The sequence below is a fragment of the Crocuta crocuta genome, unplaced genomic scaffold (assembly GCF_008692635.1).
Source record: "Crocuta crocuta isolate KB4526 unplaced genomic scaffold, BGI_CrCroc_1.0 scaffold549, whole genome shotgun sequence".
Taxonomy (NCBI): Eukaryota; Metazoa; Chordata; class Mammalia; order Carnivora; family Hyaenidae; genus Crocuta; species Crocuta crocuta.
In genome coordinates this window covers 1,678,610-1,699,587 of record NW_027529169.1, presented here as the reverse complement: position 1 = coordinate 1,699,587, position 20,978 = coordinate 1,678,610, and the positions used below count along the sequence as shown (strand labels likewise).

Below are 20,978 nucleotides of genomic sequence, written 5' to 3'. Positions count from 1 at the left end.
ATCCCCGCCCCCCTTTCCTCCCCTCCCCCTCCAGTTCTCCCCTCCGCGCGCGCGCATGACTCACTCACCTCCTCCGCGAAGCCTCGTGACCCAAAGCCACTTCCGGGTCCAACACAACGTCTACCCCCAAGCAGGAGGGAGCGATGGGGGCGGAGCCGCGGGAGATTCTGAGTGGCGGATGTAAGGGATGAGGCGGGGTCGGCGCCGGCGTGCCGCGCCCTGATTGGTAAGCTTCTGGACCCGCCCCTGAGAGGAGGGCAAGGCTTTATTAAAAGATCAGTGCTGCCAGCTACCGAGGTCAGAGGCTTGAGTCTAAGGCACAGAGCAGACCATGTTGAAGATGAGCGGGTGGCAGCAGCAAAGCCAAAATCAGAGCCGGAACCTGAGGAGAGAGGCGAGTACTGATCCCCTATCTACCTTTTATCCTTCGATCTTCGGAAACACCATTTGTCCCCTCTAAGTCAGACATTTGCTTTCAGGATGTGGCCCCACCCCCTCCTCGATGAAGCTGGTGACAGTCCGAGGAAGGGATAGGGAGAATCCTCTCTTTCTTCGGACGATAACGTCACCCCACCCCTGCCCGGAGCGTGGGCCCTGCTCTATGCTGATGGGCGGAGGGGTCCAGATGCCCTTGGGAGATTTATTCTCGTAGGTTGCTGACCGCAGGCCACCTCGTTAGGCCCGTACGGTGGGAGGCGAGGCAGCAGGACACTCCCCCACGCTGAGACGCCTGGGTGACCATGGCTCACGCTTCTCCTCCCGCCTTACCGTCAGCGGCACTACCCCTGCCCCACCCCCAATCCCGTCTCAGCCCCAGCGTCTCAGGGCCAGAGTGGCCGCGTCGGTAGCAGGCGCTCCTGGATCCACAGGACAGCCATTCCGCATCCTAACAGAAAACTGAACCTTAAGGAAACCGATAACACTTTTGGGAGGAGGGGTGCTGATGGACAGGGACTGGAGATGGGTTTTCACAATCCCCCAGAAGTCTCTGGGCCTCCTGCACAAGAGAGCATTCTGGACCTCTTAAGTGTGGGAAGCCATTTGGGATCTCCCCAGTGTACTGTCTTTCCCCTGAGATTGGTCCCTGCCTCTTTCTCCTGTCCTGTCTCCAACTAATCTTTGTGTAACCATTGCATCAGGCCAGCCCCCTGTTTGGCTCTGCAGCCCTCTGGCCTGGGCTCCACTGCTGATGAAAGCTGCAGCCCACACACTGGAAGGCAAGGAGGGTTCCCCAGGGAGGACAGCCCTGAAGAGAAACACTCTGGGTGATATTGCATCTCCAGTCCCCAGGGATAGGCAGCTGCTGTTCTGCCTCTGGGCTTCCTCCTCCCTTCCCTCTGAAAGAGACTGGGAAGAATGTATCCATCCATTCCTAGCAAATACTTAACACATACCTACTACATACCATGCATTTTGCGCCCCGATATACCCATGAACAAGAAAAAAAAAATCTCTGCTCTCTCAGAGCTGATACTTCAGTGGGAAAAGGCACACCATAAACATGTTACGTGCCAATGAGAAAAGTAAAGCATGGAAGGGTAGAGAATGCTCAGGGTGGAGGGGTTACAGTTTTACATTGAGTGGTTAGGGATTCTCTCACTGAAGTGACATTTAAATTTAAGATCTAAAAAGAGGCAAGGCAGTAAGCCATATATATATGTGGAAGGAGAGCTTTTCCTAAAGTGGGAGGATGCAGTCTCTTTGTGGAACAGAAGTTAGCTGGCTGAACTAGAGTGAGCAAGAGGGAGAATGGTCAATGAGAACTCCAGGGCAGGGAAGGAACAGATGGGGGGGGGGCTTTTAAGCCATTTTTAAGGACCTTATCCACTAATAGTCATGAAATTGGAAGTCACTGGAGAGTTTTGAGCAGAACCCAGCACCTGACCTAAGTTTTAAAGGGTTCACTCTGGCTGCCTGTAGTGAACAGACTTGGGGACGGGTCGCAAGAACAGAAACTGGGAGCCCTGCAGTAATCCAACAGAGATAACAGTAACTTGATCTGGATTGGAAACAATGGAGTTGGTGAGAAATATTTAGATTCTGGGTTTTTGAAGAATGAGTTAAAAAAATTTACCAGTGGTTTGAATTGTGGGGTATGAGAGAGGAATCAAGGACAATTCTAAGGGTTTTGGCTTAAGCAAGTAGAGATGCCATTTACTGAGATGGGGAAGACCATGGAAGGAAAAGATAAGCAGGAATCTGTCTTTGGACATAGGAAGCCTGAGATGTCTTTTAGACATCCAAAAGCAGAGATTCAGGTAAGCAGTTAAATGGCACAGTTGGAGATCTCAGGAAAGGTTCAGACTGGAAAGGTGCATTTGGAGGATGTCAGTGTGGGAATGGAACTAGGAAAATATCACTTGATTTGTTCCCTTCCCTGTAGTCCAATCCTTACCCTGGGAGGTTTGAGGCCTGCCTTGAATTTAGAGAAAGTAAGAGTTGACCATGACTTTTCTATTATGTAATCAGGACTACAAACATCAGCCACTAAAAATAAAGGCCCGGCTCTCTTCTGTCCTTGGAATGGCTGCAGGGACCTTTGATTATACCCTATAAGAAGTGAGGAAAGACCAATAGGAGGCTGGAGATAAAAGAAGTTACCTCTCTCCCTTCCAAAAAATGGCTAACATCTGTCTTTGATCCCTACAGTGTTCCAGGAGGAAGTGTATCTTCATACATCACCACACCTGAGAGCAGGTAAACTTAACCAATCCTATCCCAAAACCAGTTCTTAAGAGGTGCTGCTTAGGGTCACTGTACTGGGAGCCCTAACAAGTTATGAAAGCACCTAGAGAAGACAGGAGAGAAGGGTTTGAATCTGAGCACTTTTGCTGACAGGCTAAATCCATCCTCCTGGCCTTCCCCTAACCAGGTGACCAAATCACTATTCTTAGAGCATGTCCTAATTGAAAGCTGGCTGAGTGAGCATTCAGTCCCAACAAAGAGAACTGGTTTGTCCTACCAAACCTCAGTCCCCATCAAGGTTAGACTCACCCAAAGGACTCCCCACACAGGAGGAGAAAAGAACACAGATGGTCTGATAATTGCCCCTGGAAACTACCAACCAGTTCCCTCAGGGAGGTGGAGGACTTTTACTAGGATCACCTAAGAATATATTCTCCAGACCCTTGGCTTCTTCATATGCTGGGCAAAAGCAAGGAAGGAATGCTAGTATAGACCAATTGCTAAATTTTAAAGGGCCAAACAGTAAATATTTTGAATGTCGAGGTTTCCACTGTTGTAGCATAGAAACAGCCGTAACAGTATGTAAATAAGTGGATATAGTTAGGTTCCAATAAATCTTTATCTACGAACAGGTAGCGAGCCAGTTTGCCAGCCTGGGGCTGGTATAGACTGTTTGACTGCTAAGTGGAGCTTCTCCCACTCCCACCTGACCCCCACATCCTGAATCTGTACTCTTCCAGAGCCTGATCGAACTGCAGAGATGGCAGCAGAGTCACTGCCTTTTTCCTTCGGGACACTGTCCAGCTGGGAGCTGGAAGCCTGGTATGAGGACCTGCAGGAGGTGCTGTCCTCAGATGAAAATGGGAGTACCTACGTTTTACCCCCTGGAAACAAGGAGGTGAGAATGCCAGGCCTAAAGCTGAGGAGGGGGAGGTCTTGCCCTTCCCATCTTAACTAATATTTACTCTACCTTTCCTCATTCCCTTGAAGGAAGAATCAAAAACTTTCACCACACTTGACCCTGCCTCTCTGGCTTGGCTGACTGAGGAGCCAGGACCAGCAGAGGTCACGAACACCTCCCAGAGCCCTCACTCTCCGGATTCCAGTCAGAGCTCCCTGGCTCAGGAGGAAGAAGAGGAAGACCAAGGACGACCCAGGAAACGGAAACAGAGTGGCCAGTCCCCAGCTGGAGCTGGAAAGCAACGCATGAAGGAGAAAGAACAAGAGAACGAGAGAAAAGTGACACAGCTTGCTGAAGAGAACGAACGGCTCAAGCAGGAAATCGAGCGCCTGACCAGGGAAGTGGAGGCGACTCGCCGAGCTCTGATTGACCGAATGGTTAATCTGCACCAAACATGAACAGTTGGGACCATCACTTCCCCCTTGGGCCAGCCACTACCTACCTTTCGGGAAGTGGCTGCTGACCATCTTCTCACCAGTGCCAATGATGTGACCCTTGACCCCATCTGTTTAGTAGGGGGAAGCTTGGGGGAGATAACAGGAAAGGGTCTCAGCATGTATATAGAGATTGTACATTTATTTATTACTGTCCATATCCATTAAAGTGACTTCCTATGAGCCAGGTCTCACGTTCACTTTTTCTTCTTGCCTTTTGGGGTTTCAAGGGGTTTGCCCTCAGCTAGAGCCAACTGCTTCTTCAGATCCAAGAGTTTAGCCACCTCTGCAGCAACCTGGTTCTTGTCTGCTTTTTGTGCTTTTAGTTCTCGCACAATGTTGCCCTAAAAGCAGAGCAGGTGAGGGAAGAACAACAGTGAGGCCAGAAAGAACCGATTTGGGATCCCGCTTGTCCAGTCTCCCGCAGTGTTTAGGCTATGTACCTGTTTTGTCACTTCATCCATTAGCACTTGTATCTGCTGTGGTCCAGCTGTTGCCGTAGCCTCTACAACCACTGGCGTGGGGGGTGCTTTTGCCTGGAGAACAACAACAAAGCTCTCACCTGCTCCATAAATACCCCTTGACCTCAAGCTTTATAGAATATCTCAGGGGGAATGGGATTACCTTTAACTCCAAGGACTCTTCCAGCTAAGACAGGAAAGAAAAACTATAAGTAAGGAAGCAGCAGGGCCAAAAGGTGGAAAGAGTAACGAGTGAGGATTACTCGGGGACACCAAGGAGAGGACACCATGGCTCTTGATGGGTGACAGCACAGTCTTTAGCTTTCTCACCTGGCCCCCGCCAAAGCGCTGCCTCAAACTTTCAATCTGGTCATTTTCCAATTTTTGGAATAAGGGACTGACCTGTGAAGAAAGAGGTCCATAAACATTCACTGATTACATATAAACTCTACCAGACTACAGAGAGGGGCCTCTCTAATCCCAGTCACTGACATTCAGGAACTCTAAATTTTTAGAAGAAACAAATGAGCATATACTTGCTGACTTCAGTAAAGAATCCAGAAACAGCACTGGCATTCACTAGGAAAGCCCAAAGTATTAGTAAGGTCCAAGAGTATTTAAACTAAGGATGCTGGGTTGACACAGGGTTTAGAGGTGAATTTACTTTATCCCTGCCTGTTAGCACTGCGGAGACTAGGTGACCGTGGCATTTCTTCAAACATCTCATTACATCTACCATATACCAATTAATTTTACATGCCAAGTACTGGGTTCTGGCATGAAGAACAACGATGATACATGGGCTATAGACAACACAGAGCTTGCGAGCTAATACCAAGGACTTTATATGAGAAACAAACCTGCGTGCAGAGTGGGGAGGAGTGGGGAAGGGGTTCAGAGAACAGCTGTGAGAGTCCTATGTCCAAAGTTCTCTGAGGCCTCCCCAAAGGCTGTATAGCAAAGGTAGGGGTTTTAAGAGGCTGGCTGGCTCTAGCCCTGAGGGACCTACCGTGCCAATCTGGTGTCCTGCGGGTAAGGTACATGGGAAGCTTGTGAGCAGGACACTGCAAGCTGGAGCTGGAAGCTGCAGCTGGGCCTGGATAGTGGCACTAACCGTGGGCATGTAAGGCTGGAGCATGACGGACAGCAAGGCGGCTATGTTCACTGCCAAGCCTGTCACTGTCCCTGCTCGCTGCCTAGGGAAGAAGAGAGATTAGTCAGAATTTCCAGAAGGACACAGCCTACTGCCACTTTATTCCTGCAGCCAAACTTACCTGTCAGCCTCGCTGCCTTTAATCCGCTTCCAAGGCTCATTCACCTGAATATATTGGTTGCCATGGCGAGAGATGGTGAGGATACTGCGTAAGGCCTCCCGGATCCTGGGAAGGGAGGAGGCAAAGAGAAGTGGAAAGTCCCAGAGGAGCCAGTATGGGACTCTCAACATGCCTGTAGATGACTGAGCGGAGACAGAGGGGCAGGTTACTTACCGAACCTTCTCTAGCAGCTGGTGATAGTGCTGGAGCTCCAGGGTGACGTGGGCCAGCAGGCGCTGGTCATCAGAAGTAAGCACCATCTCAGGCACACAGCCCCCAAAAAACTTAGACACAAACATTCCAGCTCTTCATGGGAGTACAGAAGGGGAAGAGAAAAGGGGAATTACTGGCCAGTGTCCTTATAGAAATTTGACCTGATTTGCCTAATTCTCCATTCTCTCAGAATTGATACCTCCTGACTCTCTCAAGCTGGAAGGCAAAAAATCCATTAATTTTATTCATTCCTTGGAGTACCTGGGTGGCTCAATTAGGTGTCCATCTCTTGATTTCAACCCAGGCCATAATCTCACAGTTGGGAGATCGAGCCCCACTTTGGGGTCTGTGATCGATGTGGAAACTGCTTAAGATTCTCTCTCTCCTTCTGCCCCTCCCCTGCTCATGCTCATGCTCTCCCCCTCTCAAAGAAAAAAAAAAAATTCATTTCTTGTTCTCTCTCCCCTAAGAATAAGAAACCTGATAAAGTCAAGCAACTTCATTTTCTTTTTAAGAAATCAATATTGAGAATGATCAAGTTGAAGTATGTTACTTGCTATCCAATACTCTAGTAGAGGCTATCTGTGAAATGCAGCTGACAACCAATTCTGAAAGGATGTGTAGCCACAGAATATACTTTAGATTGCAGAATAGCTGAGACAGAGACCAATAACGGACTGTGAGCCTAAAGTAACAAAACCCCCAAAGAGTACGGTAAACATCTCCTACCCCTACCCTAAAATAATCCCCTTCTTCAGCCAAACTTTTCCAATGGTCTGTAAGTAAACTTTTTTGCTGGGAAAGAACACATTTCCAATTTTATAAAAACATTAATGAGAAAACAATTTGTAAAAGTTCACTTTGTGACCAACTTGGCTAAATCACATCTCTACAACTGACTTTACCCAAGCATACATACCCTACCATTTTGGAGGATCGGGTCCCAATGAATAGAAACCCACTTTCTTCATTGTCTTCCCCATCCTTCACAGCTCCTGCTCATTCATGACTGCCTTCCCTGCATCCTCATCTCTCCCATGTCTCCTACCTAGTGGAGCAGAGCTAGCCACCATCCCACCCCATCCCCAGCTCATCTGACTCTGACCCGCCCCCCACTAAGTCCCACCTGTTGATGAAGTTGCCCAGGTTGTTAAGCAGTTCAGAATTATTCTTGAGCAACATGTCGGTCCAGGAGAAGGCACTGTCCTGGCCCTCAGGCCGAATGGAGAGCAGATAGAAGCGCCAGATGTCAGCAGGGATCCCTGTGTCCTGGGCCATGTCACCAAACACTCCCACACCCCGGCTCTTGGAGAACTTCCCATCCTCATAATTCAGGTACTCTGGACAGAGGAGAATGAGAACCATCTGTTCAAATCACACCTTTCCCTCTCTGACCCACTAACTCTTCTCCCCTCTCCTTCAACCTCAACTGTGGGTGACCAGTAATACTTCTTGAGTAGCTGGCCTGCACAGAACTTGGGAATCTCTTCCTCTCCGTTCTACTCTTTTTCTCCCTTGCTTCTACCCACTACAGAATTTTAGCTTTAGATTTCTGCTTTCTTCTGGGTTGAGTTCTCATGTTCTAGTTATTCCTATTTCATCTCAACTCCTAACTCAAGATCTAGCACCTCTCCAAGATCTTCTTCCAAATACTGCCTCAGTCCTCATTCCTTAGGAACTTCCCCATCTTCAGTCTTCCAGGGTACCTGTAGCAATGAGGTGGCTGACCAAGGTATAGTTGTCCTCAGCTCCCAAGGCTGAACAAGGAAAGACTAAGCCGTGGAAGGGAACATTGTCTTTGGCCATGAACTGATACAGGTTCACCTACAAAATATAGTTGGGAGACAAACCTCCTGAGACTGTCTTCAAAGGCCCAAGAAAGAACAGATACCCAATCCTAACCACCTCAACACACATATGCACGCACCCTCCCCATAGACAGGCTAACCAAGAGCTGCCCACCTGTTCTGGGTTCTTCCACCATCTCTCCCACTGGTCTGTATAATTGGCTGTGATGGACACGTAGCCAATGGTGGCATCAAACCAAACATAGAATACCTGGAGGACCAGGAGGAGAAAAATACACTAGGATGAACGAACACTGGCAAAACCTCACGAACCCAGTCTCTGACTGAAGCAAGACATAATCAACAGTCTATTCTGCTAGCCCAGGGTCTCAACCCCAAGGCAGAATAATATGACATATGAATAAAGCACAGGGTTGTTACCTTGTCCTCAAAACCTTCTAAGGGTACAGGGGTTCCCCATTTGAGGTCTCGAGTTATGCAGCGGGGCTTGAGGCCATCTCGAAGCCAAGAACGAATGATGAACCGGGCATTGGGTGTCCAGTCACTACCAGGCAATGTCTTCCCCAACCATTCCTCCAGTCGTTTTTCCAGCTGAGATGGCAGAGAAAGTAAGAGGGCTGATTTAGGACAGTCTCCTACATGGTTCACATGAGGATAAACACGTACAACCTCTCTGGAGTAGTCCGGCAATATACAATTAAAGGACTCGTGACTTTGACATAGCAATTCCACTGCTAGGAACTATTTCAATAGAAATACACATAAGTGCATGGATATGTACATAAAAAAGTAAACTGTTCATCATAGCAAAAAAAAATTGAAACTAACACCCATGGTTCAGTAGAGTTATGGAAATATGGTGTATCAATACAATGAAATACTTATAAGGCCATTAAAGAGTGAGTTAGATCTGCACACGCTGACGTGTAAAGATCTCTAAGATATATTAAATTAAGCAAACCGCAAAACGATAATATATAATCCTATCATAATAAAAATAAGTAACAACATACAGAAGCTCAGACAAAATTCTGAAGGAAAATGTGTATCAGTGGTTTTATTCTCAGATGAAATTACGGGGAACACATCTAGTTTTGTACCATATTTCTACCTGAAATTTTAGAATCAAGCTTACTTCACTTTTTTTTTTTTTTAAAGAGTCAGAGCGACAGCGAGAGAGAGAGACATAGAATCCAAAACAGGCTCCAGGCTCTGATCCATCCAGCACAGAGCCCGATGTGGGGCCCAAACCCATGAAACATGAGATCGTGACCTGAGCTGAAGTCAGACGCTTAACCGACTGAGCCACCCAGGTGCCCCTTACTTCACTTTTATAAGCAGAAAAAGAGAGATAAATCTGTTGGAGGGGATGGCTTATGTAATTTACCCACATAAATACCATAGCTTCTGAAGCCTGACGATACATTCTATTGGTGAGGCTATGGGGAAATAGGCACACACTTTGCTAGTGAAGGCAAAAGGAAACAATTTTGTGTATACTCCCACAGACTGCTTATAAGCTGCAAGGGGAAAAATGTTAATTGTACAAAGGAGACACTGAGTAACACCTTGACTAGACAAAATCAACATTGCCAATGAGGGGGAAATGGCTATCAGGTGCCTCTGGAAAGGACACAATATCATTTATGTAGTATTCCAACTGAGGACGCAGAACCTGAATTTATTTAATCATGACAAAATAGCCAAATCCAAAAATGAGGAATAGCCTCTTTGGGGTGGGGGGTGATCAGAGACTGTAATCTTAAAAACTGTTAATGTCAGGGGCGCCTGGGTGGCTCAGTCAGGTAAGTGTCTGACCTTAACTCAGGTCATGATCTCATGGTTCGTGGGTTCAAGTCCGGCGTCTGGCTCTGTGCTGACAACTCAGGGCCTGGAGCCTGTTTCGGATTCTGTGTCTGCTCTCTCTCTCTTCCCCTCCCCAGCTCACACTCTCTCTCTCCCTCTCAAATATTGAAAGAACGTTAAAATTTTTTTTAAAAAAACAACTGTTAATGTCATAAAAGATGCAAGGCTGAGGAGCTGTTTTAGATGAAAGGAAAACAAAGACAGAAAACCTAAATGGAATACATAATCCTGAGCTAGATTCCATACTAAAGGAAAAATAATGCTGTAAAGGACATTATTGGGATAACTGACAAAACTGAAATATGGATAGGAGATTAGACAACTATATCAATGTTAAATTCCTTGAAATTGTTTATTATGGTTAGGCAAGACTGTCTTTTCTTAGGAAACACAGTTAAGAATAAGAACATACATGTATGTATGTGTATGTGTAGAGAGAGAGAATATGCTAAAATAGAGCAAAATTTAAACAACTAGTGAATGTGGATATGAATACCTGGGTTTTTTATCTAGCAACTATTTATTCTTGAAGCTCTTTTTGCAAGATTGAAATTACTTCCAAAGTTAAAAAAGGAGGCAGATCTAATATGGAAAATTGGTTAAGACACATCACAAAGTAAAAAAAAAAAAAAAGCAGGCTGTAGAACAATATGAATGCCATGACCTAATTTATATTAAGAAAAAAAAGACAGGCAAATACTTTCACATGCATACGTTATCTCTGGACACCAAGGAAAATGAGCCGTAGTCAGTACCTCTGGCCAATGAGCCTGGGCCTTGGGCCTTCACCTTGTTCCCTTTAATCTGTTACATCCTCTTTACAATACCCCCACACGTTTGTTTTTTAAGTTTACTTATTTATTTTGAGAGAGCGTGTGTGCCCAAATGGAGGAGGGACAGAGAAAAAAGGAGAGAGAGAACTCCAAGCAGCACAGAACCCAAAGTGGGGCTCAATCTCATGAACTATGAAATCATGATGTGATCCAAAATCAAGAATTGGATGCTTGACTGTCTGGCCACTCAGGTGCCCCAAGCTTATATATTTTTAAAATGGAAATTAAAAACATTTGCGGGGCACTGGGTGGCTCAGTTAGTTAAGTATCCGATTTCAGCTCAGGTCACGATCTCACGATTTGTGAGTTTGAGCCTCGCAGTGGGCTCTGTGCTGACCGCTCAGAGCCTGGAGCCTGCTTCAGATGCTGTGTCTTCCTCTCTCTCTGCCCCTTCCCCACTTGTTTTCTTTCTCTCTCTCTCTCACACACACACAAATAAATTAACATTAAAAAAATTTTTTTAATAAAAACAAAAAAAATTTAAAAAATAAAAAACATTTGAGAGTGGTTTGGTACAGATTTGTGGCTGAGGCCAAGGGGGCCAAAGTTGCTGTGCAGACTAGCTTGAGGGAAAGGCCCACTTACCTTAGGCAGGTCCAGGAACAGGTGCTGAGAGGATTTCACCACAGGACACGACCGGCAGACTTTACACTGAGGCTTCTGTGAAGGGAAAGGGAAGGGAAGGGGTGACACAAGGTGGAATAGCCAGGATCAGGGCTGCAGGCCAGGGGGAGCTGTGCAGGCGAGGCGAGAGGCACAGAGGGATGAGCTCCCCAGTCTGCCATCTCGCTTAGCTCCATGCTTACTTGGGTCTTCTGAGAACTTGAAGACTCAGGTCCACACAGCCACAGCATAACATTTGTTAGTGAGAGTTTCACGACTCTGTCCTATCGCTCCAAAGAACAGGAAAAAGCAGGGGCGCCTGCCTGGCTCAGTCAGCAAAGCATGCAACCCTTGATCTCAGGGTTGTGAGATCAAGCCCCACATTGGGTGTATAGATTATTTAAAAATAAGATCTTTTTAAAAAGAGAGAGAAAAACGCATTCTCTGAGCACAGGCTAGGTAGAGAGCACTGTGCTGTGTGCAGCTGTGTGAGGGTAGGAAGGGGAACAGACACACAGTTCTCTCCCTGAGGAAGTTACAATCAAGTTAGGGAGTACAGACCTCTATGAAGCAAAACGTCAAGATACTTACTTTCATGGCACAAACTAACTATGCAAACAGTGGAGAGTGATGACTAGAGGACTAGTCAGGTGGGAGTAATCGATGAAAGCTTCCCCGTGAGGTTAGATCTGGGCTTTTCAATCTCTTCTTGTCTGAGGAGGCTCCATTCCCAACGTGGGTCTTGAACTCGTGACCCTGAGACTTTGCATGTTTTACCAGCTGAGCCAGCTAAGCGCCCTGATCTGGGCTTCTGAAGGTGAGCCATTGGAACTTTCTCAGGACCTCTGTCCTGAGCTCTACATGCCTACCTCCAGCCGCCTACCCAACACTCTGCGTGGGCATCTAACAGGCACCGCAAACTGAGCCCACACAACAGTATCACTGCACTACAGCAGAACCCCTGCCCTTCAACCAAGCCTGCCCACGTCCGTAGATGGTACTACGGTCTACCCAAGCTGCCTTGAGCCAAAAGCTTACACGTCATAGTTTTCTTGACTTCCCCTCACCCGGAATTCATCTATCCAGTAGTCTACCTCCAAAACCTATCTTGAATCCTTTTCTTCTCCCCATTTCTGCTGTTGTTCACCTAAACCAATCTACCATCATCTCGTTTCTGAGCTACCATTCTGGCCTCCCAAATGGTCTCCCCACTTTCTTTCTTGCTTCCCTCCCATCAGTTTTCCACAGGGCAGCCTACCATTCAGCTCCCACAATGGCTTACTGGGCCCTGGTAATCTGGTCACTGCTGACCTCTCTGACCTTCCCTCAATCGCCCGTCCCTGTCACTGTGCTACAGCTACACTGGCCTTCTCCATTCTGCCTTTTCAGCTGCCTGCTGCCTTATGCCTTTGCATTTCCTGCTCCTTCTGCCTGGACCACTCTCAACCCCTCATCGCCCAGCTTGCTCCTTCTCATTCTTCAAACTCTCAGTTCAGGAGTGTTCCCTCCTCTGAGAGGCCTTCTCTGATCACCTGGCCACTGTCACATCTTCCTGGCAGTTTATCGTGTACATACATTCTTGTCCTTAAGGCTGGTCTCCTCCCTGCACTACATAAAGATCTGTCTTACTCAGTGCTACATCTGCAGCGGTTCCCAGGGACCACCCTATCACAAGGGCTTAAAACACAGGTGTTGTATAAATAAATGAATAAATTAACACATGAGTAAACATGGAAAAAAAGAAATGTGTTTACAGAAGAGAGAAAGAACTAAACGAATGCAGATCGGATGATGTAAAGCAGGAGCAAAGGTTCGGAAGCACTCATCCTGTCTCTTCCCTAGCACAATGCTAAGCACACAGTAAATGCTCAGTAAATGTCCAATGAACCAAAACAATGAGATAGGGTAAAAAGAGACACTGGTGACAGGTCCTGAATGCTAAAATAACAATTCTGAATGGGACAAGCCTGGGAGTCCCTGAATAATACAGATGGTCTCCTTCTGCGCTTCCACGAGACCCTCCTCTCACCTTGAGTTCAATGGCATTGATGAGCTTGCCACACTTGTCACACTGGTCACCCCGGGCCTCCTCATAGCCACAGAAGGGACACACACCTTCCACAAAGCGGTCAGCCAGGAAGCGGGCGCAGTGCTCACACCGCAGCTGCTCCATGGTATCTTGGAACACAAAACCTCGGGTCAACAACCGCTGGAAGATGTCCTGCGTGATTCTGCCAAAGTGAATCAGGGACAGGGGAGGGCCGGATCAGAGGAAGTCAGAGGAAGTGGAGCACCCCTCCCTCCTGTGACTGCACCCAGACCCCAAGTCAGTCCCAATGCCGAAAAATCAGGCAGAAGGCCCCTCAAGGCCAAGGCCATCTAGTCAATTTTAGGAGCTTTACTGGATAAGCCCGGACCCCTCATACATATCCCTTACTCTCCACACAATCCCTTCCCTCAACACCTTAGAACTTACGTTTGTCAAATACAAACTTAACAGTTCTGTGCTCTTTGCTAACAAAAATCTCTAAAAGGACAGGACTGTACTCTTTTTCAATATGTCCTAAAATCAAAATTAATTGGTCCAACTATTAAACTGCTGAACGCTATCAAACTGTCAGGCTACTATACAGTTTTTATAAGGATGAATACCAGGCAGGGGAAGAATGCATGTATTTGTTATAAATCAACACAGGAGTGGGAGGGACTGTCCTAAAACTCCACAGCACTCAGGGAAGAGCAGGGAGGCGGCAGCGGGAAGGCAAATACTTCCTTTGAGCCTAAGTCCTATCTCTTCCCATCTTTGGCTTCTTCTTCAGCCCCTGGTCAGGCTTCTGCAACCACTGAATCCCCATGCTTGGGATACATTTCAGGGCAATATTCAGATCCTGAGTTTAAGAAGGATGCCTAACCAACACTTCTGGTTCCTTCCATCTCCAGGATATTCTAATTTCCCCCAGCCCAGTATCCACCCGCTATTTCTGCCTGATTACAGGAAACTTACTTGGTCTGCTGTGGAGTGGTGGTACGTCCAAAAATATCAAATGAGATATTAAACCAGCGGTAGATATTGGCATGGATGGCGTGGTACTTGTCACAGATCTCCTGGGGGGTCAGGCCCTCCTCCATAGCCTTGGTCTCTGTCGCTGTACCATACTCATCTGTCCCACACAGATAGAGAGTGTTCCACTGGCGGAGGCGGGAGTACCTGGAAGGGGATATGGTGATTACAGGGGCCCCGTGCCAGACCCTCCCGTGTTCCCAGGATCCCCGCCACCCTTGAGACATTCTATTCCTTTGGGCCACTGCTCCCTCAGGAAGTCTTCCCCTGCAGCTGGCTCCACCTGGCAAAGACATCAGCACTGAGCACGCAACCAATGATGTTTCCAAGGTGGGGGACATTGTTGACATAAGGGAGGGCGCTGGTGATAAGCACATTCCTTTCCCCAGCCACAGGCAACCTGGTAGGGAAAGAGGAAAAGAACAGTCCGTGGGGGAGAAGCAAGGGTCAAGAGAGACCAACAGTGCACGGAACACCCACACACATCTGTTCTATTGTCAGACTCAGGTACATCTGAAGTCTTTCTTCACATGAAACCACAGGATCATGAATGCCCCCAAAAGCCACAAGACCCCCTACAGTTGCAAGTAGGGCCCTGCCACAGTGAGCAAGCCCAGGCACTGCTCTTAAGGAGCTGCATTCCTACTGACCTCTGTCCCCTTTACTGTCGTAAATGCTTCTCTTCCATCAGCTCATTCTCAGGCTCCAATTTCCTGGGTATTAACAAAACTCTTCCTGGCTCTGTCAACCACCACTCTCCTCAAACTTCGATGCCACCCAAGCATCCCTTCCCAGCACTACCCGTTCCTCTTCTACCCAGGTGTTATGGAAGCACTACCTCTAGTCACTGCCTGAAATGCTCACAGGACTGCCACCTCATCTTCACGTCTTCCCAAGTTCTCCTATACCCCTGGCTCTCCCCTCCCTAACCCATGTCAGTTATTTCCTTGTGGCCCTACTCAAACCAGCAGGCATCAGCTACCCTCTTCACAGCCACCCTCCCCCTCCACGATCTCAGGCGCATGCCTAGTCACGGTAGTTAATCTGCTGTCTGAAGTCACTCAATCCACTCTTCCTTTTTATGCTTCGTCACCTGAGAGCTCAGCTGCATGCATCCTGTACCCACCCCCTCCTCGGCACCGACCTCTTGCCAGGGCTCCTTTCACCTTTCCAACCATTCTCAACCTATTACTTCCTGGCTCCCACCTTTTACCGTGTCCTTCAACCCTGGGCATCCTGAGAGCTCAGGATTTCCATGGTTTCTTTTTTTGTTTTGTTTTGTTCTTTTTTAAGTAGGCTCCAGGCCCAACATGGGGCTTGAACTCACAACCCTGAGAACAAGAGTTGAATGCTCTACTGACTGAGCCAGCCAGGCGCCCCTAGGATTCCCATAGTTTCTAATATTAACAAAGACTCAAATGAGTCCTCTGGTTAACCTCACCCTTTCTTCCCAGCTGCTGATATACAGATCCAGTTAGAGGTTCCCACTACTTTCCAGAATATCTTACAGCTCATTTCCTTAAAAAAGATCCCTGATTTCTCCTGCAGTCATTGACTTTGCTTCCTATCTGAATACCATAATTTTCTCTGAAATTCCACTTAAAATCAACTCCTTCAGAGAAGTCTTCCTTCAAGACAATTGCCTTCCACCCAGTCATCCTTGTATTCCTAGCCCCTAAGCACTTTGTAGCACACGGTGTGCTGCTCCTCCCGTGTCAGTGTGACTTATCTCACATTATGAGTGTGCTTACTACTGTAGCAGACATGCAGGTAAGTATGACGGTGGCTCTATCCTCGGCAGGGGTGGGGGACAGGGGGTTGCACTCTACTATGTAACTGGTGACTGGATCAGTGCAGTGAAAGGTACAAAACGCTAAAGGAAAAGACGAACATTAAAGAAGTCAGCAAAGGGGACCTGGCAAGCAGATAGTGGCTCCATTAATGATTTCCTTTTAAGAAACCAAGCCCCAGTAGGGGTGCCTGGGTGGCTCTGTCGGTTAAGCGCTAGACTTCAGCTCAGGTCATGATCTTGTGGTCCGTGAGCTTGAGCCCCGCATCGGGCTCTGGGCTGACAGCTCAGAGCCTGGAGCCTGCTTCAGATTCTGTGTCTCCCTTTCTCTCTCTGCCCCTCCGCCACTCATACTGTCTCTCCCTCTCTCTCAAAAATAAACATTTAAAAAAAAAAAAGGTAAGAAAGAAACCATGCCCCACTCATCTGTGCCTACTCACACAGGATTCTGCTGTGGCCGAAGTGGGGGTATGCTTCCCAGGCCCTGCTCCCAAGCACTCACAGCCATGGCGATCTCCTCCTCAGACAGAGTAGCCAGTTCTTCCTCCTGTGAAGAGTGGATACAACCCCTCTTGAGAGGGCCCAAAGACTAAAGAAACTCTTTCCTTGCTCTCCAACAACTGCAAGAGGTAACAGCCATACTCAAAGTCCCTCTCCAAGCCACCTCCACCCCCAGGTACTGAGGCTCTGTGGGGACCCCATTGCTCTGTTCCAAACCTCAGGCTCATTGCTGACAGCCCCCCCCTCAAAGGAGCTGGGGTGGGGCTGCTTTTGGAGGTAGGGCCGGAGGGCGAGGACACCCTGCTGCTTCAGCACCATCTCCGCAGCTCTCTGACATGGTTCCTGAGAACTCAGTGTCTGGAACCAGCTGTGCAGGGCACCCAACTCTTCTGTGGGGATGGGAGAAAAAAGGGAATCCATCGGCATGACCTGGAATGGGCAAGCAAGAGTGGACCCCCTCCCTCTCTTCACGAAGGTTCTCCAGTTATCTTCCCCAGTTCCCGCAGCCATCTTTCTGCCATGGCTGCCCTGTCAAGCTACGCCTCAAAGTGGTTCCTCAATATTTTATTGCCCATTCTGGAATCCCTACACCAACTTCCTGGGTTGGGCCTGGGCATGAAGTGATATGCACAGTTCTCACCAGGAAGGTAGGCTGGGTCTTGAAGTAATGGGTATAGCGCTCCCCACAAAACAATGTCGGCTAGAGATTCTGTCTCCTTTGTCAAGAAAAGAAAAAAGGCCACAGGTAAAATACTCAGTTTCTTCCCAACGTATACAATAACGTCTAATGTTTCCTAAACACTTTGTGACTACACGTCAAGCACTCTGTTAAGCACTTTAAGCTACCTCACTTAATCCTCACAATAATCCATTGAGGTGGCTACTAATATCATCCCATTTCAAAGATGAAAAAAATTGAGGATTAGAGAGTATGGTGATTTTTCAAGGTTACGCTGCTAACAAGTGGCAGTGCTGGGTTTTGCACTCTGAACACAGCCTTCCTTCTTAGTTTTTTCATCCTACAGCTTTCCCTGATCCCTATCTCAAAGCTGAACTCACCCCAGCCAGGAAAGGACAGCTCCGACGACTCAAGTTGTGGTCGATGTATGTCAGGGCTCTCCGGATCGGACCAAGAACATCTTCCCCCTTCTTGCCTTGGACCACCAAATAGTACAGGGCCGCAGACAAGGCTGGCTAAAATGTGGGAGCCACAGGTCAGGATGGCCGTGAAGAGCAAGTGTCTGCCTGCCACCCCCCATATCTCAGTCCCACCTGCAGTTCTGTAGCTTCCCATTCCAGCCACTGGTTGGTGAGGTCATCTTGCTCCCAGCCCGATAACAAAAAGAAGTATCTGCCCAGAGAGAGAGCAATGGAAGGTAGAACTAGAAAGGCCCAATTGTCTAGCCCATTTCTCACCCCACAGTGAAACAGTGGTGGCAAATAAAGTCACACAGGGGACAGTAAGCCCTGATTTTATTCAGCCACCTCCCTGCCTTGAGGACCAATACTGACCGGCAGATTGCACTAGTGGAGAAGAGGTAGTTGCCACTATCCAGTTGTAAGACAGGGACCTTCGGCCGGGTCAGGAACGGGACCACACACTCTGATGCAGAAAAGGAAAATGAGAGGAAAAAACAAGAAACAAACAAAAACCTCGGTCAACTTAGACGGACAACTTCACATCGTTCAGGAAAAAAGGCACGGTAAAGATTTCTGGATAGGACCACTAAAAGGGGGTGGGTCCAGAACGAGCTGGACAGACCAGCAGGTGTTCAGCTGGGACCGCCAGCTGGAGGCAACAGATGGGCATTGCAGAGGGGTAGTGGTATTGGGACAGTGCTTTAGCCCAACACTGGAACCACGGAGAGTAAGTGAGAACGATCTAAGAGAAAAGCGCAAGAACAAAATTAAGAGAACTGGGAGAAGTGACAAGAAAACCGCTTTTAAGAGTCGCCCAAACAGATGGCTGGGAAGAGGAGGTAAACCGAAGGAGTCCGTGTGTTGTCTGCGTATTTTGGGAGAGAAGAGCAAGATTTCCTAAGAACGAAAAAGGGGTGCCTGGGGGGTTGTGGCGAGTAACTAGAGAGTGTCGGGGATGGGAGATGCCTGATAAGCGTGGGAGAAAGTTGGAATAGGACAGAGGTTCACTTGAGCACTGGGTACTGGAAGATGAAGGGGGAGGAGACTAGAGGTGAGATAAGGGGTATACCGAAATTAAGGGAAGTGACTAATGACAGATGTGACCGGGAGAAGAGGGACGGGCTGGCCATGGATAATGGGACAGGAAGTGGACGGGAGCGCGTGGTGAGGGGTGGAGGTTTGGAGAAGACAACTGCTGGAGGGGTGTCGGGCGTGTTTCGGTTCCGCCCCCCTCATCCACCGCCCACCAGCACCAGCCACCCCGACTACCTTCGGGGCCTACGGTACTGATAAGCAGCTCCTCTCTGCCCTGGGCCCGGCCCGCGGCGGCCAGCACGGGTAAGCTCCCCGGGGCGCCCTCGCTCACGAAGAGTCTCATTTCGCCGTGAGTCCCACGCTGATGCAACCGGAACCGGCCTCCGGCCTGTGGGCTGAGCGTCCGCCGCGACGCACGCCGGGAAATGAAGTTCTGACCTTCACCATTCCCTGCGCACCGCTCACGGAAAGTAGACTATTTCTCCCATCATGCAACACCAGGAAACAGGAACAATACCATAGAGATGGAGCAGAGGCTGTGCTAGAGTGGCACTTTTTTTGGTGAGACTGCATGAGTAGTTTACGAGTGGAGCCCAATGCGATTTGATTTTCTACTGAAGTTGGAAGTCGGTGACGGAAACGAAGGCCGCCTCTAGTCTTGCTGAAGTGGCCTTGTCATGACAGCGACTACCAGCAAAGTTCGATTCTCGATTTGGGTTCACAAGAAGCGGAGTTACCCGATTGAGAGTTAGGATGAACTTTAGTGACATAGTGGAAATTAATGTAGATATCCTATTAACAAAAAAGGAATGTGACTGTTAAATATTGATATACTACAAGTCTGCAGCCACTTAGAGCTAGACAGTTTCACTGAAGGTGAGGGAGTATATGTAGGGAAAAGGTAAGATTGAAGGAAAGTAAGAAGACTGAGTTTGGCAACAAGTATATACTATGAGAGGAAGTGCATATCAGCCATTGAGAAAGGGATACTTCTTATTCGTTTCTGCATCCCTTTAAGAAGTATTACTACCTGGGTGCCTGACTGGCTCAATCGGAGAGCATGTGACTGTTGATCTCCAGGTCATGAGGTCCAGCCCCAGGTTGGGTGTAGAGATTACTTAAATAAATAAACTTTGAAAAAGAATAATTAATACCCAATGGCACTTATGAGTTAGATGCTGTTCTAAGTACTTTACGTATTTATTAATTAATTCTCAAAAACCCTATGGAGATTCTGGACGTTTTGAAGCTAGGCCTTGCAACTTCTGCTCAGGCTTTTTGGAACACTCTGGTAGCTCTGAGCAGCCACATAAGAAGTCTCACTATCTTGAGAAGTTTCGTGTTGACACTCTGGCTGACAGCTCCAGCTGATCCCAGCATTTCAGTCATCCCCATCAAGGCGTCAGATATGCAAGTGAAGCTCTCCAGACCAGTCCACCTCACCTGCCCGCTGAATTATCACTAAGTGACCCTAGCCAATGCCACATGGGATAGAAGACTTGCCCAGCTGAGCCCTGTCCAAATTTCTGTTCCATAAAATGTGAGTTGTAAGAAAATGGTTATTTAACAAAATGCAAACAATGAGTTCGGTTCTCTCATTCTTGTTTTACAGGTGAGGAAACTGAGGTACAGAGAAGTTACTTTGTGCCAGGCACAATACAAGGCATTGAAGGTACAATGATCAACAAAACAGATACAGGCATCTGCCTTAGCAGAGCTCACGGACTTCCTTGGAAGTCAGAAAATAATCTTTAAGGTTTCATGAAAGTCAGGGCACCTGGCTGACTCCGTTGGAAGAGCAAGCAACTCTTGGTCTCAGGGTCATGAGTTCAAGCCCCACATTGGGTGCAGAGATTACTTAAATAAATAAGTAAACTTAAAAAAAAACAACTAAAGTTTTGTGAAAGTCATAAGGGGCCATGTAAAACTTGCTGTGGGAGCTCCTAGTTAGGGCCCCTACCCAATTCTAAGTGGTTAAGAGAGGCTTTCTTGTGCAAGTGACCTTTCAGCTGAGACCAGAATGATAAGTAAGAGTTAGCCAGTAGAGATTGGTGGGGTTGGAGAGGAAGTGTTTCAGGCAGAAGGAAAAAAAATTATATATATATACACATATAGACACATATACACATACACAGACATATACATATATATATATACATACACACAGACACATATATATACATAGACATGTATGTGTGCTCGCGCGCACACGCGCACGCACAGGACCAGAGATCTCAGTGCACTTGAGGAATGTGAGGAATAAGTGCGAGAGTAT

General features: G+C 47.7%; 4 protein-coding genes across 5 annotated transcripts in view; 2 read left to right on the top strand and 2 right to left on the bottom strand.

The window, feature by feature from the left end:
• The window catches only part of MBD6 (methyl-CpG binding domain protein 6), an 8,595-nt gene extending 8,498 nt beyond the window's left edge, over positions 1-97 (bottom strand). Inside the window, exon 1 of the mRNA XM_077757571.1 lies at positions 69-97. The gene's annotated coding sequence lies outside the window, so the exon portion shown is untranslated. The remainder of the gene's footprint in view (positions 1-68) is intronic.
• A 153-nt stretch (positions 98-250) lies between these two features.
• Positions 251-3,465, top strand: LOC144226212 (DDIT3 upstream open reading frame protein). The gene is made up of 3 exons (XM_077757569.1): positions 251-394; positions 2,650-2,697; positions 3,426-3,465. Exons 1-2 carry the CDS (start codon positions 332-334, stop codon positions 2,689-2,691), a joined length of 105 nt encoding a protein of 34 aa, XP_077613695.1. The 5' UTR covers positions 251-331; the 3' UTR covers positions 2,692-2,697; positions 3,426-3,465.
• Positions 3,446-4,263, top strand: DDIT3 (DNA damage inducible transcript 3). Its single transcript, XM_077757570.1, has 2 exons — positions 3,446-3,583; positions 3,676-4,263. Exons 1-2 carry the CDS (start codon positions 3,446-3,448, stop codon positions 4,042-4,044), a joined length of 507 nt encoding a protein of 168 aa, XP_077613696.1. The 3' UTR covers positions 4,045-4,263.
• Positions 4,204-19,081, bottom strand: MARS1 (methionyl-tRNA synthetase 1). 2 transcript variants are annotated; one of them, XM_077757567.1, is made up of 22 exons: positions 18,938-19,081; positions 18,041-18,131; positions 17,801-17,879; positions 17,588-17,722; positions 17,169-17,244; positions 16,745-16,917; positions 16,468-16,574; positions 14,522-14,638; positions 14,182-14,385; positions 13,207-13,408; positions 11,160-11,234; positions 8,296-8,466; positions 8,030-8,125; positions 7,774-7,891; positions 7,194-7,407; positions 6,029-6,160; positions 5,816-5,920; positions 5,551-5,737; positions 4,872-4,943; positions 4,705-4,728; positions 4,524-4,616; positions 4,204-4,424 (listed from the first exon to the last, which is right to left on the bottom strand). In XM_077757567.1, exons 1-22 carry the CDS (start codon positions 19,044-19,046, stop codon positions 4,278-4,280), a joined length of 2,727 nt encoding a protein of 908 aa, XP_077613693.1. In that variant the 5' UTR covers positions 19,047-19,081; the 3' UTR covers positions 4,204-4,277. The 2 variants fall into 2 exon arrangements, with proteins under 2 accessions (XP_077613693.1, XP_077613694.1); XM_077757568.1 differs by lacking the exon at positions 4,705-4,728.
• Between the last annotated feature and the right edge of the window lie 1,897 nt (positions 19,082-20,978).